Raw genomic sequence first — 16,765 nt, 5'->3', positions numbered from 1 at the left:
AGGGAGAGAGCAGGCTGTCTCATTAGGGGGAGAGTAATTGGGAGTGTGTAGCAAGGTGTATATGGGTTTTTGTGTGAAAGACTGACTTGATTTGTAAACTTTCACTTAAAGCACAATAAAAATTATAAAAAAAAAGTGTCAAATTGGCTATACCATGATTCCCAGTATTGTGTGGTTGTCTATTATTTTGTGATCTGATGCGATGATCTTGTGTGTTGTAAATTCTAACTTCTATGATGTTAATGAGTTAAGATGAAAGGCAGTTATGTGAATGAGGCAGGACACAATCTACGGAATTAGGTTATATCTGTAGTTAATCTGTTTTGAGATATAAATAGAGAAGTGAGCAGAGAGGAAAGGCACCTCATACTACCAAAAAAGAAGCACCAGGAGCAGAGTGCAACCTTTGGACCAGGGTCCATGCACTGAGAAGCTTCGAGACTAGGGGAAGATTGATGACTAGGATCTCCCCCCAACCCCAAGCCAACAGACAAAGAAAGCCTTCCCCAGGAGCCAGTATCCTGAATTCAGGCTTCTAGACTCCTAAAAAACTGTGAGAAAACCACATTGGAAAACAGTATCGAGCCTTCTTGAAAAACTAGACTTAGAAATACACAATCTGGCGATCTCACTCCTAGGAATATATCCTAGAGAAATAAGAGCCATAATATATATAGGCATATGCACAGCCATGTTCTTTGCAGCACTATTCACAACAGCAAAAAGATGGAAACAACTTAAGTGCTCATCAACAGACAAATGGATAAACAAATTATGGTACATACACACAGTAGAATACTACCCAATAATAAAGAACAATGATGAATTTGCAAAACATCTCACAACATGAATGAATCTGTAGGACATTATGCTGAGTGAAATAAGTCCGTCACAGAAGGACATATATTGTATGAGACCAGTATTATAAAAACTCAAGAAAAAGTACACACAGAGAAAAAAAAATTCTTTGATGGTTTTGATGGTGGGGAGGGACAGAGAGGGGAAAGATGAAGGGAAAGGCAACACACAATATTGGGAAAATCAGCACAACTTGACCAAGGCAAAGTCATAGAAATTTCCTAGACACATCCAAACACCCTGGGGGATGGAGTTGCTGGGGCTGAGGGCTTGGAACCATAGTCTTGGGGGACATCTAGGTCAATTTGCATAACATAGCTCATAAAGAAAATGTTCTATATCCTACTTTGGTGAGTAGTATCTGGGACCTTAAAAGCTTTTAAGCGGCCATCTAAGATACATCTATTGGTCCCATCCCATCCAGAGCAAAGTAGAAGAAAACCACAAACACAAGGAAAATATTATCCCAAGGGGGTAAAGGATCACATGAACCAGAGTCCCCACCAGCCTGAACCCAGAAGAACTAGATGGTGCCCAGCTACCACCACCAACTGCTCTGACAGAGATCACAACAGAAAGTTCTGGACAGAGCAGGAGAAAAATGCAGAACAAAATTCAAATTCCCCAAAAAAGACCACACTTACTGGTCTGACAGAGACAGGAGGAACCCCTGAGACTATGGTCCCAAGACACCCTGCTAACTCAGAACTGATACCGCTTCTGAAGTCCACTTTTCAGATGAAGATTAGACAGCCTTATCAAATAAACAATAACACACTGAGGAATGTGCTTCCTAGTTCAATCAAATATATGAGACCAAATGGGCAACTCCTGCTCAAAAGCAAGACGAGAAGGCAGAAAGGGACAGGAACTGGGCAAATGGTCACAGGGAACCTAGGGTGGAAAAGGGGAGCATGCTGTCACATAGCAGGGATTGCAACTAATGTCACAAAACAATATGTGTATAGACTTCTGAATGAGAAACTAACTCGATCTGTAAACATTCACCTAAAGCACAATTAGAAAAAAAAAAAAAAACAGCCAGAGGGGTGAAAACATGTTACATACAGAGAAAGATAAGAATGACAGCAAATTTCTCAATGAAAACAATGCAAGCAACAAGACTGTGGAGTAACATCTCTAACATACTGAAAGAAAACCTGCGAACTAGAGTTCTAAACTTAGCAAAAATATCTTTCAAAAATGAATGTAAAATAAAGACATTTTCAAACATGCAGTAGCTGAAAGGATTCATTACCAGTAGACCAGCACTAAAAAAAATATAAAGGAAGTCACTCAGGCAGAAGGAAAATGATGCTAACTATATAGGTAAATATGGAAGATTATTTTTATCATTTATCTTTCTTTAAAGGTTAACTGACTGTTTAGATAAAATAATATTATTGTATTGCAGGGTTTTATAACATAAGTAAAGGTAAAAAGTCATGTCAACAATTAACATAAAGGCTAGAAATGGAAAAATGGAAGTATAACATCGTGAGGTTTTTAAACTATTTTGAAAAGTGTGTGAAATTAAACCATAGGAAGTAAAAGATGTATGGTATAAACCCTAAAGCAACCACAAAAATAATAAAACAAAGAGTTATACATAATAAACCAACAAAGGAAATAAAACATAGTCATAAAAAAAATCTTGATTAATCCAAAAGAATCAGAAAATAAAGGGAAAAGGGAGCAAAGAGCAGATGGGACAAACAGAAAACAAATAGTAAGATGATAAACTCAACTCTAACCAAATTAAATATAAATTGTTTAAGCACCACAATTAAAAGTCCTAGGTTGTTAAATTGTATAAAAAAAGCAAGAGCCAACAATTAATTACATTTTAAATGTACTTTAAATTCCACAAGAACTTCACTTTAAATGTAAAAACACAAATAAATCAACAGTAAAAGAATGGAAAAAGATGTACCATGCTAATAGTAATGAAAAGACAGTAATGATCCACACAGTTGAATGGCTTGCATAGTCAATAAAAGACAGTAAACGTCTTTCTGGTACCCTCTGCTTTCAGCCAAGATCCACCTGATATCAGCAATATACAGCTCATCCCATGCCTTCTTCTGAATCTGGCTTGAATTTCTGGCAGCTGCCTGTCGATGTACTACTGCAACCATTTTTAAATTATCTTCAGCAAAATTTTACTTGCATGTGATATTAATCATATTGATAAATTTCTGCATTCTGTTGGATCACCTTTCTTTGGAATGGGCACAAATATGGATCTCTTCCAGTTGGTTGTCCAGGTAGCTGTCTTCCAAACTTCTTGGCATAGATGTGTGAGGACTCCCAGTGCTGTACCCATTTATTGAAACATTTCAACTGGTATTCCGCCAATTCTTGGAACCTTGTTTTTTGCCAATGCCTTCAGTGTAGCTTGGACTTCTTTCTTCAATGCCACTGGGTTTTGATCGTATGCCACCTCCTGAAACGTTTGAATGTCAATCAATTCTTTTTGTGCAGTGACTCTGTGTATTCTTTACTCTTTCCACCTTCTTTTGATGCTTCCTGCATCGTTCAATATTTTGCCCATAGAATCCTTCAATATTGCAACTTGAGGCTTGAATTTTTTCTTTAATTTTTTTCAGTCTCATAAATGCTGATCATGTTCTTCCCTTTTGGTTTTCTAACTCCGGGTCTTTGCACATTTCATTATAATACTTTACTTTGTCTACTTGAGCCACCCTTTGAATTCCATTCAGCTTTTCTACTTCATCATTTCTCCCATTTGCTTTAGCTGCTCTCTGTTCAAGAGCAAGCTTCAGAGTTTCTTCTGACATCCACTTTGGTCTCTTCTTTCTTTCCTGTCTTTTTAATAACCTTTTGCTTTCTTCATGTATGATTTATTGATGTCATCCCACAATTGGTTTGTCTTCGGTCATTAGTATTGAATGTGTCAAATATATTCTTGAAATGGTCTCTAAATTCAGGTGCGATATGCTCAAGTTCGTACTTTGGCTCTCATGGACTAGTTTTAGTTTTCTTCGGCTTCAAATTGAACTTGCATTTGAGCAATTGATAGTCTGTTCCACAGTTGGCCCTTGGCATTGTTCTGACTGAATATATTGAACTTCTCCATCATGTTTTTCCACAGATGTAGCTGGTTTGATCCCTGTGCATTCCATCCGGTTAGGTCCACGTGTGTAACCACTGCTGTCGAGTCGATTCTGACTCATAGCGATCCTATAGGACAGAGTAGAACTGCCCCATAGAGTTTCCAAGGAGTACCTGGTGGATTTGAACTGCCGACCTCTTGGTTAGCAGCTGTAGCACTTAACCACTACGCCACCAGGGTTTCCCTTTATGTTGTTGAAAAAAGGTATTTGCAATGAATAAGTCCTTGGTCTTGCAAAATTCCATCATGCGATCTCTGGTGTTGTTTCTATCACCAAGGCCATACCTTCCAACTACCAATCCTTCTTCTTTGTTTCCAACTTTGGCATTCCAATCACCAATAATTATTAATGCATCTTGATTGTGTGTTTGATCAATTTCATACTGCAGAAGTTTGTAAAAATCTTTTATTTCTTCATCTCTGGCATTAGTGGTTGGTTCATAATTTGAATAATAGTCGTATTAACTGATCATCCTTGTAGGCATAGGGATATTATCCTATCACTGAGATCATTGTATTTCAAGATAGATCTTGAAATGTTCTTTTTGACAATAAATATGAAGTTGTCCCTCTTAAAGTTGTCATTCCCAGCATAGTAGGCTATATGATTGAATCAAAATGGGAAAAAGAAGGTCATTTTATAATGATAAGTTTATCAAGAGGACGTAACAATCCTAAATGTTTCTGCACTTAATAACAGAACTTCAAAATACATGAAGCAAAAACCAAAGAGCTACAAGGTGAAATAGACAAATCCACAATTATAGTCAGAGATTTCAATACTCTTCTCTCAATAATCAACAGAGCAAATAGACAGAAAAACAACAGCGATATAGAAGATTTGAACAACACTATTAACCAACTTGATTTAACTGACATGTATAGAACATTCTACCCAACAACAGTAGACTACACATTCTTTTCAGGTAGACATGGAACATTTACCAAAATAGATCATATTCTTGGCCATAAAGCTAGTCTCAATAAATCCAAAAGCATTGAAATCATACAAAGTACGTTCTCTGACCACATGCTATTAAATTAGAAATCAAGAACAGAAATATCCCTAGAAAACTACCAAATATTTGGAAACCAAATGCCTTAGTTATCTAGCGCTGCTACAACAGAAATACCACAAGTGAATGGCTTTAACAATGAGAAATTTATTTTCTCACAGTCTAGTAGGCTAGAAGTCCAAATCCAGGCTGTCAGCACCAGGGGAAGGCTTTCTCTCTTTGTCAGCTCTGGAGGAAAGTCCTTGTCATCAATCTTCCCCTGAACTACGAACTTCTCAGCACAGGAGCCCCAGGTCCAAAGGATGCACTCTGCTCCTGGCACTGCTTTCTTGGTGGTATGGTGTCCCCAACTCTCTGCTTGCTTCCCTTTCCTTTTATCTCTTGTAAGATAAAAGGTGGTGCAGGGAAACTCTCTTTACATTGGATCAGGATGAGCAAGGGTGTTATATCTCACCCTAATCCTCTTTAACCACAGGCAGAGACTATGATCTATAACACATAGGAAATCACAAAATGGAGGACAACCACACAATACTGGGAATCATGGTCTAACCAAGTTGACACATATTTTGGGGGGACACAATTCAATCCATGACACCAAATAGCACATCGTTAATTTTACTATAATTTTGAATGGAAGGAAGCTCCTCAGCTCTAATCTAGGTCACAGATACATATTGAAAACTGACCTAAAAGAAAGAAAAACTGTAAAAACTCGATTTTCCAGGACAGAGAAGATAAAGATAATAATAACATAAATGTTAAGCTTAGGGTTAAAGCAGAACACTCCTTTGGGGCTAATGAGGAGTATATCAGCAGGGATTTGGTGTAGGTCCATTTTCCTCATTCCCAGTTATCCAGTCACCTGATTCCTCAAGGGTAGAGACTCTTGGAGAGGCTAGTAACTTTGCAAACACATTAATGGGTCTACATGGGGCCAATTATTCCTATTTCCTCACCTGGCTCCTATATCCCTATCAATGAACACATCCTCCTTCCCAGGTGTGAGACAAGCTGAGCCTTCGGTTCTGGGCTACCCAGGGGAAAAGATGGCTCTGGAGTGTCTCCAGTTGTAACGAGATTACAGGGAGTAGGGCTGCCTCACCATGGGAGAGGTTAAAGTCAGTAGAAGGCTCTGATCCCCAGACTCAGTCTATTGACACAATGGGTCTGGCTATGATTTTACTGTCCTTTTGCTGAAGTATTGTATTCTGATCCCCAGAGCAACAGCTGTGTCATCCTATTACGTGCTTTGCTGGAATTAAATGGTTTGTTTAAGAACATCTCAAACAACTTCGAAAGAGAAGATTTCCTTGTGTTTGATCATTATCAGGTAGTACATTCTGGAGGAAGGAGAATGTCCAGGACCCTGCCCACACGTTGGTTTCCTAAGAAATTAGGAAAGGATATTTATATGTAGCTCAGGAAGATCTAACTGCTCCTGCAGGTACCCCATGATTTAGTGTTACTCAAAGTGTGGATGAGATACCATATGTTTCAGAATCACCAGATTTTTGATCCCGGTTACATATCTATTGCATAAAACTTTTGGGGGGTTGGCGCCTGGAATCTGCCCATTAACAAGCTTCTCCAGTGAACCTTGGGAATGTTAATGTTTAAGAACCACTGTTTGGGACCACTGTTGCTAAAAGAAACCCACTGGCTTGCTTCTCCTGGCTGCCTGCTCCCCCTCTGTTATCACAGGGAGGAAGGCAGAAAGTCAGGTATAAATAAAGCCCTTTGCCTCACCTCCCAGCATCTGTTCTCACCCCTAGGCATGCCAATCCCTAGTCTATTTCTATCTGATAAAACCAACCTCAAGCTTCCTTTCCTGGAGCCTTGGTGATGTAGTGGTTAAGAGCTCTGCTAACCAAAAAGTTGGCAGTTTGAATCTACCAGTTGCCCCTTGGAAACCCTATGGGGAAGTTCTACTCTGTCCTATAGGGTCACTATGAGTTCGACTTGACAGCAATGGGTTTGGTTTTTGTTGTTGTTAATCTTCCTTCTTTCTTTTCATTCACAAGTACCAACTGCAACCATCAGAAATAGTGTTTATTCCAACATCCCTGGAAAAACTATCAATGATTCCAATTTCTCCACAATTCCTTCCTTGACTAGCTCTCTATATCCTGAAGAATTTTGAATTTAGTGCAGGTTGGAAAAGCGCAAAGAGAGAGGAAAGAGAAGAAAAGAAAAGAAAGAGTGGATTTAAAGCAAGAAATCAGGATGCTCTGATTCACTGTATCACCCACCACCTACCCTGTCCCAGCCCACTTCCCACCTCCAGTGTAGGCTCCCTGCCTCATCTGCACTATCCCAAGCAGTGGCCACTTCCTACCTCTCTCTACTTTTGCCCATTCTTTTAATCAGAGTGATACTTGCAGACCCATTACCAAAACTTAGATGGTCTATTGAAAAAAGAAGATTTGAAGCAGGGTCTCAAGAAGTTCTACTCATTCTTAGGACCATTTCTCTACTTCCTTGAAGTTATTGTAGGTTATTTCCATCCTCTGCTTTTTACAGTAATTCTTTTTTTTTTTTTTAAGTCTCCACAATTTGCCGTGGAGCCAGGCTGGTTTTTGACAACAATGGAGTCATTGACATTTGTAACCCAAATCTAGGACTGCGCATATTCCTGCAATGATTTTATCATAAACTAGTAACTGTCGGGTTAAGAGCGGCTTAATGCAAGCATAAGAAGGACATCAGCAAGAACAAGAGAGCTGTATGTTCTTTGCCTGCGCAGTGCTCATGAATGTGCAAAGTGCATTCTGTCTTCTAGCACCCAGGCCAGTATTAAGGCTGACTCTATGAAGGAATGGACTTCTATACCTCCATTACCCACACCCGTTTGAAGAATTGAATGCTGACCTATTCTGTGGCATCCTGAACACTGTAGAGAAAGCCCTTAGGGATGCCAAGCTAGACAACTCAGGGATGCATGACACCATCCTGGTCGGTGGTTCTCCCCGTATTCCCAAGATTCAGAAACTTCTTCAGAATTTCTTTAATGGAAAACAATTGAAGAGCATCAACCCCAATGAAGCTGTTGCTTATGATGCCACTGTCCAGGCAGCTATCTTACCTGGAGGCAAATCTGAAGATGTTCAAGATTTTCTGCTCTTGGATGTCACTCCTCTTTCCCTTGATATTGAAACTGCTGGTGGAGTCACGACCGTCCTTATCAAGCATAATGCTAGCATTCCTACCAAGCAGATGCAAACCTTTGCAACCTACTCTGACAGCCAGCCTGGTGTACTCTTTCAGGTTTATGAAGGTGTGTGTGCCATGATCTAGGATAACAACATGCTTGGCAAGTTTGCACTCACTGGCATACCTCCTGCACCCCGTGGTGTTCCTCAGATTGAAATCACTTTTGATATTGATGCCAATGGCATTCTCATCATCTCTGCTGTAGATAAGAGTACTGGAAAAGAGAACAAGATTACCATCACTAATGAAAAGGGTTGCTTGAGTGAAGAAGACTTTGAGCGTATGGTCCAGGAAGCTGAGAAGTACAAAGCTGAAGATGAGGAACAGAGAGACAAGATGTCCTCTCAGAATTCTCTTGACTCCTGTGCATTTAACATGAAACCAACAGTTGGAGATGAAAAACTTCAAGGCAAGATCAATGATGAGTACAAACAAGATTCTGGACAAGCTCAATGAAGTGATCAACCGGCTTGATAAGAATCAAACAGCAGAGAAGGAAGATTTTGAACATTAACAGAAAAAATGGGAGAAAGTCTGCAACCCCGTCATTACCAAGCCGTACCAGAGTGCCAGAAGCATGCCTGGAGGAATGCCTGGGGATCTCCCTGGTGGTGGAGTGCCTCCATCTGGTGATATCTCTTATGGACCCACCACTGAAGACATCGATTAAGCCAGTCTCTGAGCATAGATGCCTTAGCATTGTTCCACAGTAAAAAAATTGAAGGACCCAAATTTATAGCACTTTCAGTGGAAGTTTAAAAGTTACACTGCTATACTAAATTTCTGGGTATTCTCAATACTTGAATATGGAATATGCATAGGGAAAGAAATCAACACTGTACTTTATTAGCACTGTATCATATGTGGAAAATGCAATGTCTTAAAACTGTACTTAAAATAAAAATAGAAGAATGGCTTAATGTTACATCTCAGTGGCATGAAATAAATCACAGAATCGTGCTCCATGTCCTCTAAACTCAGTTACCAATGCTTTGTGTTCATATTTGCACTCTTCTATTTTGAGTGTCTCAATATTATTAGAGCGTGTTACCTCTTGGTATGGCTAAGTTTTTTTTCTTTTCACCAGTCACAGTATTCTATCAACAACTGTAATGCCTTTGTTACTTAATTAACAGTTAATTTTAGTTATCTGTATGCCAAGTAAGAGCCCTGGTGGTACAGTGGTTAAAGGGCTTGGCTGCTAACTAAAAGATAGGAAGACGTGGCAGTCCGCTTCATAAAGGTTTACAGCCTTGGAAACCCTATGGGGCAATCCTACTCTGTCCTAGAAGGTCACTATGAGTTGGCATTGACTCAATGGCAGTGGGTGGTGAATATGCCCAGTATCTTCCCCTACCCTGGTAGTTTGCTGATTCTGAAAACTCTGCCAATGGGATAAACTAGAACCGTTCTCTGCTCTATACAGCTCTTTCTTCTCCTGAACCCTGCCAACATATTTCACAGTTGTGTAATTCATTGACTCTCTTCAGGACAGGAGGTGGTGGCTCACTTTTGCCTTTTTGCATTCTACTCCTATCACGTCTGCTGGCTTTAAAGTCTTCACAACTGAGGGACCTCACCAAAGAGCACAGGGTGATTACGCAACTCCAGAACTCAGAGGTAACTTGGGAATGTGGGTGGCAGAATAGCCAATGGATCAGAAGACAGTGTGGTGCTTAGGTGTTGTATCCAAGGCCTTGTTTGCTCTGTGAATACAAAAGGCACTTTGCAGTCTTGGGGAGGGGCTGTTCCTTCCCCGTTGGGCTCAATAGTCCCTGAGTCCAGTATGATTCTGTTCACTGGAAATGACCAGCCTGAACAACAGGTGGCACTTCCCCCTTGGCTGAAGCTCCGGAGTGCAAAGCCTCAGTTGGATCCTTACAACCCTGTATCATCCCAATTCTTCCACAACCCCAACCTCATCATCTTTAGAGCCTACAGCTGTGCCTGGCTAGTGCCAAATTCACAGGGATAGTTTTATAGCTAAGCCAATGAACCATCTTCGAATCCTCTCTAACAGCCTTAGGATCCTCTGAGGGCCTGTTCAGTCACTCTTGCTCAGCATGAGTTTGTCTATATTGTTCAGTGGTAGGTTGCTTTCTAAATTTTGTTGCTGTTGCTTTCATTTTATCTATGCATTCATTTATGCATGTTTAGTTATGTGCTAGGTCCCTGGGTGGTGCAAACAGTTTGTGCTTGACTGCTAACTGAAAGGTTGGCAGTTCGAATCCTTCTGACAGCATTACAAAGAAAGGCCTGGGAATCTACTTCTGTAAGATCACAGCCATTGAAAACCCTACTGAATACAGTTCTACTCTGATGTATATGGGGTTGACATGAATCAGTATCAACTCGACGGCAAAGAGTTTTTTTTAGTTACGTGTTAGGTCCATCTCCCCAGTGACAATACTCATAACTGGCATTCTTTCAGCTTTGCAGATATGCTTTACATGAATTAACTTATTGATTTTCTATGACAATTATTTGAAACAGGTGCTATTATCATTATTTTACAGATGAGAAAAATGGAAACTCAAAAGTTAAGGTTATATAGATAGTTAATGGTGAGGTCTGGCTTTTGAGCACTGGCAGTCTGATGCCAGAGCCTGTATGGTTAAACATGAAATATATTGTCTCTAGAATATAATCTCCCTTAGGTCAGGCACTCTTGAATTCCTGAGAGGCAGAACACAGAGCAAAGCATATACAAGACAGTTGACACATATTTGGCGAGATACTGTTTCATTATTCCAAATTTTTAAAGATTCCTGAGAGAACAAATTGTGTATATTTCTTTTATATTTTTTCATTGCTGTTCAAGTAATGCTTACTAACTAACTAATCAGTTAAGTAGAGAAGACCCTCTCTATGATAGTGTTGTGTCTACAAAGACAAATTTCCTGAGTAAGCCCAGTCTTCAGAAGGCTGTCCTTGGGGCAGAACTAAACCCAGTCAGAACCCTCAGATGTTCAACCTCATTTCTGGTGGTCTCTTCATTCCACACCCCAGAGCACTGGAGAAATATGGATGGGGCAAACATGAGTCAAGGTGTTGAGTTTGAGTTTGAGCTCTTGGGCCTCACCAGTGACCCCCAGCTCCAGACGCTGCTCTTCGTGGTGTTCCTGGGCATGTACGCCATCACTTTGTTGGGGAATCTGGTCATGTTCCTCCTGATCCACGTGAGTGCACCACTGCACACACCTATGTACTTCCTCCTAAAGAGCCTCTCCTTCTTGGATTTCTGCTACTCCTCCACGGTTGTCCCCCAGACCCTGGTGAACTTCTTGGCAAAGAAGAAGGTGATCTCCTACCTCGGCTGCATGGCTCAGATGTTCTTCTATGCTGGCTTTGCCACCAGTGAGTGCTACCTCATTGCTGCCATGGCCTATGACCGCTATGCTGCTATTTGTAACCCCCTGCTCTACCCAGTCACCATGTCTCCTGAGGTCTGTACCTCTTTGATTGTTGGCTCCTACAGTGCAGGATTTCTTAATTCTCTTATCCACACAAGCTGTATCTTCAGCCTGAAGTTCTGTGGTGCTCAGGTGGTCACTCACTTCTTCTGTGATGGACCGCCCATCCTGTCCCTCTCTTGCGTGGACACCTCCCTGTGTGAGATCCTGCTCTTTATTTTTGCTGGTTTCAACCTTTTGACCTGCACCCTCACCATCTTGGTTTCCTACCTCTTCATCCTCATCACCATTCTGAGGATGAACTCAGCTCAGGGTAGGTTCAAGACATTTTCCACCTGTGGGTCACACCTCACTGCTGTCTGCCTCTTCTTTGGCACAACACTTTTTACGTACCTGCGCCCCCGGTCTAGTTACTCCCTGACCCAAGACCGCACAGTTGCTGTGATGTACACAGTGGTGATCCCAATGCTGAACCCCCTGATTTACTCTTTGAGAAACAAGGATGTAAAGGAAGCTTTAAGAAAGATTTGGGGCAGGAAAACAGTGGGATGAAGATCTTCTCAACTCATTACCATGTGCCTCTAGAAAGCCAAGGGAATGTAGTGCTAGCCTGGGCACATTCTTGTGAAGAGTGGGCATGCAGGTGCTTCTGCTTCTATCTGCCACAGGAAGAAGTAATGATGTCAGAGACTCAAAAGAAGTCAGAAAGGAGAGTCTGTTGGTTGCACAATTGGGGTCATTGGTAAAATTCAGTCATGCCTTTGTTCAACTGCTTCATTCGTATTTCCAAGCTTCTGAATATCTTATTACTAGAAACTGACATTTATATTCTTCAAAATAAAATTATTCCCTTAACTAACTTAAGGCATCGACTGCTTGGAAAACCTTCCCTATTCTTTCCAAACTTCCCTTTGTAAAAACTGACTCCTTGTCTTAAAAAAAAATTTTTTTGGTTGCTCAATTATTTGAATGATGCCCTAATGACAACTTCAAAAGTTCACATGATGTTTTATTGCCTTTTTTTTTTTTTTCCTGGTTAAATAGTCATTTGGCCTCTGTCAAACTGAATAAACAGGCAAGTTCCTTAGCTTTTTTGTTTCAGATGTCTTACCTTCTAGTTGGGGTTCACGAGCTTGGTGTGAGCATTAAACATTTGATTAGAGATCACATGTAAAACATCCAGCAAATAATAGGCTCTCAGTAAGTTCTCTCCTCTTTCCGTTTTCCTTCATACCAGTCCCTATGTTCTTACAATGTGGAGGTGGTGGTGGTAGGAGTCATGTATTCTGCCTTTCTACAAGGCTTGTCTCTGTTTCTTCTGTTCTTGGTAAATTTACAAGTCAGGTAGAGGCAGCTCAATCAAGTGTGATATTCCTGGCCTTGCTGCACCCCTTTACTCATTCTGCCCCAAGAGAGTGGCTTATCTCATTGCTACATTATGGAGAGTAAACTGGCCATGTGTCTTAGTTATCGAGTGCTGCTATGACAGAAATACCACAAGTGGATGGCTTCAACAAACTGAAGTTTATTCTCTCACAGCCTAGTAGGCTAGAAGTCCAAATTCAGGGCGTCAGCTCCAGGGGAAGGCTTTCTCTCTCTGTCAGCTGTGGAGGAACGTTCTTGTCATCAAACTTCCCCTGGTCTAGGAGCTTCTCAGCATATGGATCCTGGGTCCAAAGAATGCACTCTGCACTACATTCTTGGCCATATGAGGTCCCTCTGTCTCTTTGTTCACTTCTCTCTTTTATATCTCAAAAGAGATTGACTCAAGACACAACCTAATCTTGTAGATTGAGTCCTGCCTCATTAACATAACAGCCCCTAATCTTGCCTCATTAATATCATAGAGGTAAGATTTACAACACATAGGAAAATCACATCAGATGACAAAGTGGTGGACAATCATACCTTACTGTGAATCGTGGCCTAGCCAAGTTGTCACACATTTTTGGTGGACACAATTCAATCCATAACACCATGCCTGGCTTAACTCCTTTTGAACCTGTCTGCAGGGAGCAGTACTTTCACTTTGTTTTTCTGGGAGTGAGCCCCTGACAAGGGGAGAGCCTGCCCTGGTCCAGTCCAGCTATGACTGGGTGAGCAAGTTGCCTTCATTCAGGAGTTTGGTTTTATAAAGTCCTTTTTTCCCACAGGGACAATCCATGTACTCTAGTCTAGCATTTAATAGTAATACAATTGATATTTTCATCCTCAGCTGTTCATGTTTTATCCTTTCTCTAAACTGGTTCAGAATCAGGAGGGGAAGAATAGTGCTATATATTGACACCCCATCCACAAAGATCCCAACACAGAACATGTCCTCAATTTCAATGGAAATTTTGCCTCTTATTGTAAAATTTACTGTTAGTCTGGTAATTAATGGTTATCATATTTAAATATAGTGATTTTGTTTCTCTGCTAATTAGAGATTCAATTCAAGGCAGTGTAGTAAAACTGACATCCTGTTTGGTAAAGTAGAGGACCAGCAAAAATTAGGAAAACCCTCAATGAGATGGATTGACACAATAATAACAACAACAGGCTCAAACATGCCAACGATCATGAAGATGGCACAGGACCGGACAATGGTTACTTCCTTTATACATAAGGTTTCCATTATACATAAACTGACTGGATGGCAACTAACAAGTGTAGCTGGTAAAAGCCACACTTGATTCAAATTCTATCTCTGTTATTCCTTATATGTGTAACATTATTTAACCTCTCTGAGACTCAGTTTCCTCTTTTGTAAAATAGGAAGAATAATAATTGTAGCAATACAATTGTTGCTGTGAGAATTAAATAAGTTAATGCAAGCAAAGCACTTAGTCCAATGCCTGGCACATAGCAAGCACTTAATAAAACTAGCTATTAATGGCTGCTGACTTTTAGCAAATGCTTTTTCAACAACTTTTGATATAATCGTGCAGTTTTCTTCCTTTATTTTATTCCTGTGGCGAATTGAACACAGAGATTTCCTAATGTTAAACCATCCTTGTTTCTTGGAATCCTATTTGGCCATGAAACAATTTTCTTTTAATAGACTGTTGAATTTGATTTACAAAGATTTTATTTAGGCTTTTGCCTTCTACATTCAAAGAGAAAGTTGGTCTTTTGTGTTTTTGCATTATTTTTTATTATGTTTTAGTGTTAAGGTTAAGCCAGTTTTATAAAATGTATTGGAGTTCCTTCTTCCATTCCTATATTGCAGAATAATTTAAATAAGATAGGAATAGCTGTTCTTTAAAGATTATATATGTTCATCTATAAAGCCATCGGATGCCTTTTTAAAAGGTAGATCTTAAATTATATTCCAATTTTTATATGACTATTGGTTTCATTTTAGTTTTTCCTGCTTATTAAGTACATTTTGATAATTTCTATTTTGATTAAAAATATTTCCTTCTAGATTTTCAAATTTATTGCTGTGGAGTTGCACATAATATTCTCATAATTTTTGTACTTTTTCTCTAGGTCAAAACCATCCATGCTGGCTCCTCTAGTTCACTCCAGATAGTTCATTCCATTTTCAAAACAATGTAAAAAAAAATCTTTCTTTTGAAAAATGAGAGAAATGGAAGAATGGTCTGTAAGGGTCTATGTCATCTATAACATTCTATGAGAAGAATATTTGAAGAAAGGCAACGTTGAGTAATAACTAACACATGTTCAGAAGTGCTGGATTGCCTGGGTTTCAATCACAGCTCTGCCACTCACTAGCTATGTAACCTTGATATCTTTATGATATTGCGTCTATCCATGCACGTGATATATTCCTGCATTAAGCTTTCTTTTAATGTCTTTATTAAAATTTTATAGTTTTATTAATAAGTTTTGCATAGTGATGTACTTTATTTTTTATACCTATGTACCTTATTAAGGAACCCTGGTGGTGCAGTGTATAAGCACTTGGCTGTTAACTGGACAGTGGGAGAAAAGACCTGGTGACCTGTTCCCATGAAGATGAAAAAGCAAAACCTGTTGCTGTTGAGTCAATTCCAACTCATAGCGACCCTATAGGACAGAGTAGAACTGCCCCATAGGGTTTCCTAGGCTCAGCTGCTGATCGAAAGGATGGCAGCTCGAACCCATCAGCTGCTCCATGGGAGAAAGATGTAGCAGTCTGCTTCCATAAAGATTTACACCCTTGGGGCAAAAAGATTTACACCCTTGGGGCATAAAGATTTACACCCTATAGGGTTGCTGTGAGTTGGAATCGACTCGATGACTCGCAACAACCACAGCTTGTACCTTATTAAGGTCCCTGGGTGGTGAAAACAGTTTGTGCTCGACTACTAACCTAAAGGGTGGTGGTTCAAACCCCCCCAGTGGTCCTGCAGAAGAAAGGCCTGGTGATCTGCTACCATGAAGATTATAGCCAAGAAAACCCTATGGGGCGGTTCTGCTCTCTAACACATGGGATTGGTTTTTTTTTTTTTTTTTTTTGGTGTATGTACCTTATTAATATTAGGTTTTAAAATAACATTACTTAGATATTTGTTGTTTCTGTATAATTTTTTTGTTGTTGCTGTTTCTGTATAGAAATAGTCTTTTACCATCTTTCAGTCCCAAAATAAATTGTCTTTTATATACTCTATTGATTTTTTTTTTTTTTGCCCAGAAATATTGCTAAATTTTCTTTATTAATTCCAAATTTTATCTGTAGATTGGGGCAGGGGACTTCAATGTAGAGAATCAGGTAATCTGTTATTTTCTTCCTGCTTCACTGAATTGGTTAGGAACTCCAACACAATACTGAATAGAAATGGTGACAGAAGATACTTTTGTCTTGTCCCTAGTTTAAAGGGAATGATTTTTAAGAATTTTACTGTTAAGTATGATGTTTAATTTAGGTTTTTTTGTAAATAAAATTTATCAAGTTAAGATAGTATTTTTTAGTCCTAGTTTGCTAAAGCATTTTTGAAATCATTATCTTTGGTTAGCTCATCGGTTTTGTTATTCTTTTTTAATATAAGCATTTGAGACTGACATTTCCTCAATTTTACTTACCCTGCATCCCACAAAATTTGAAATATAGTATTTTCAGTATCATTAAGTTCAGTATATATTCTAATTTTTAATCTATTCTTTACCTTATGAGTGGATTTTTAAGATTTCCTAATATCTGG

General features: G+C 39.5%; 1 protein-coding gene and 1 pseudogene across 1 annotated transcript; both read left to right on the top strand.

Moving 5' to 3' along the window:
* Positions 1-7,947: 7,947 nt before the first annotated feature.
* On the top strand, positions 7,948-8,955 carry LOC100669237 (heat shock cognate 71 kDa protein-like; annotated as a pseudogene).
* Positions 8,956-10,715: 1,760 nt separating this feature from the next.
* On the top strand, positions 10,716-12,188 carry LOC100669520 (olfactory receptor 5AU1). Its single transcript, XM_010600990.3, has one exon. It carries the CDS (start codon positions 11,247-11,249, stop codon positions 12,186-12,188), a length of 942 nt encoding a protein of 313 aa, XP_010599292.1. The 5' UTR covers positions 10,716-11,246.
* Positions 12,189-16,765: the final 4,577 nt, after the last annotated feature.

The sequence above is a fragment of the Loxodonta africana genome, chromosome 10, assembly GCF_030014295.1.
Source record: "Loxodonta africana isolate mLoxAfr1 chromosome 10, mLoxAfr1.hap2, whole genome shotgun sequence".
NCBI lineage: Eukaryota > Metazoa > Chordata > Mammalia > Proboscidea > Elephantidae > Loxodonta > Loxodonta africana.
Note: the sequence above shows the minus strand (reverse complement) of the source record. Positions and strands in the feature narration are given on the sequence as shown.

Bases quoted from the DNA above. Each gene is read 5' to 3' on its own strand.
- LOC100669520 (XM_010600990.3), top strand. From the start codon at position 11,247: ATGGATGGGGCAAACATGAGTCAAGGTGTTGAGTTTGAGTTTGAGCTC.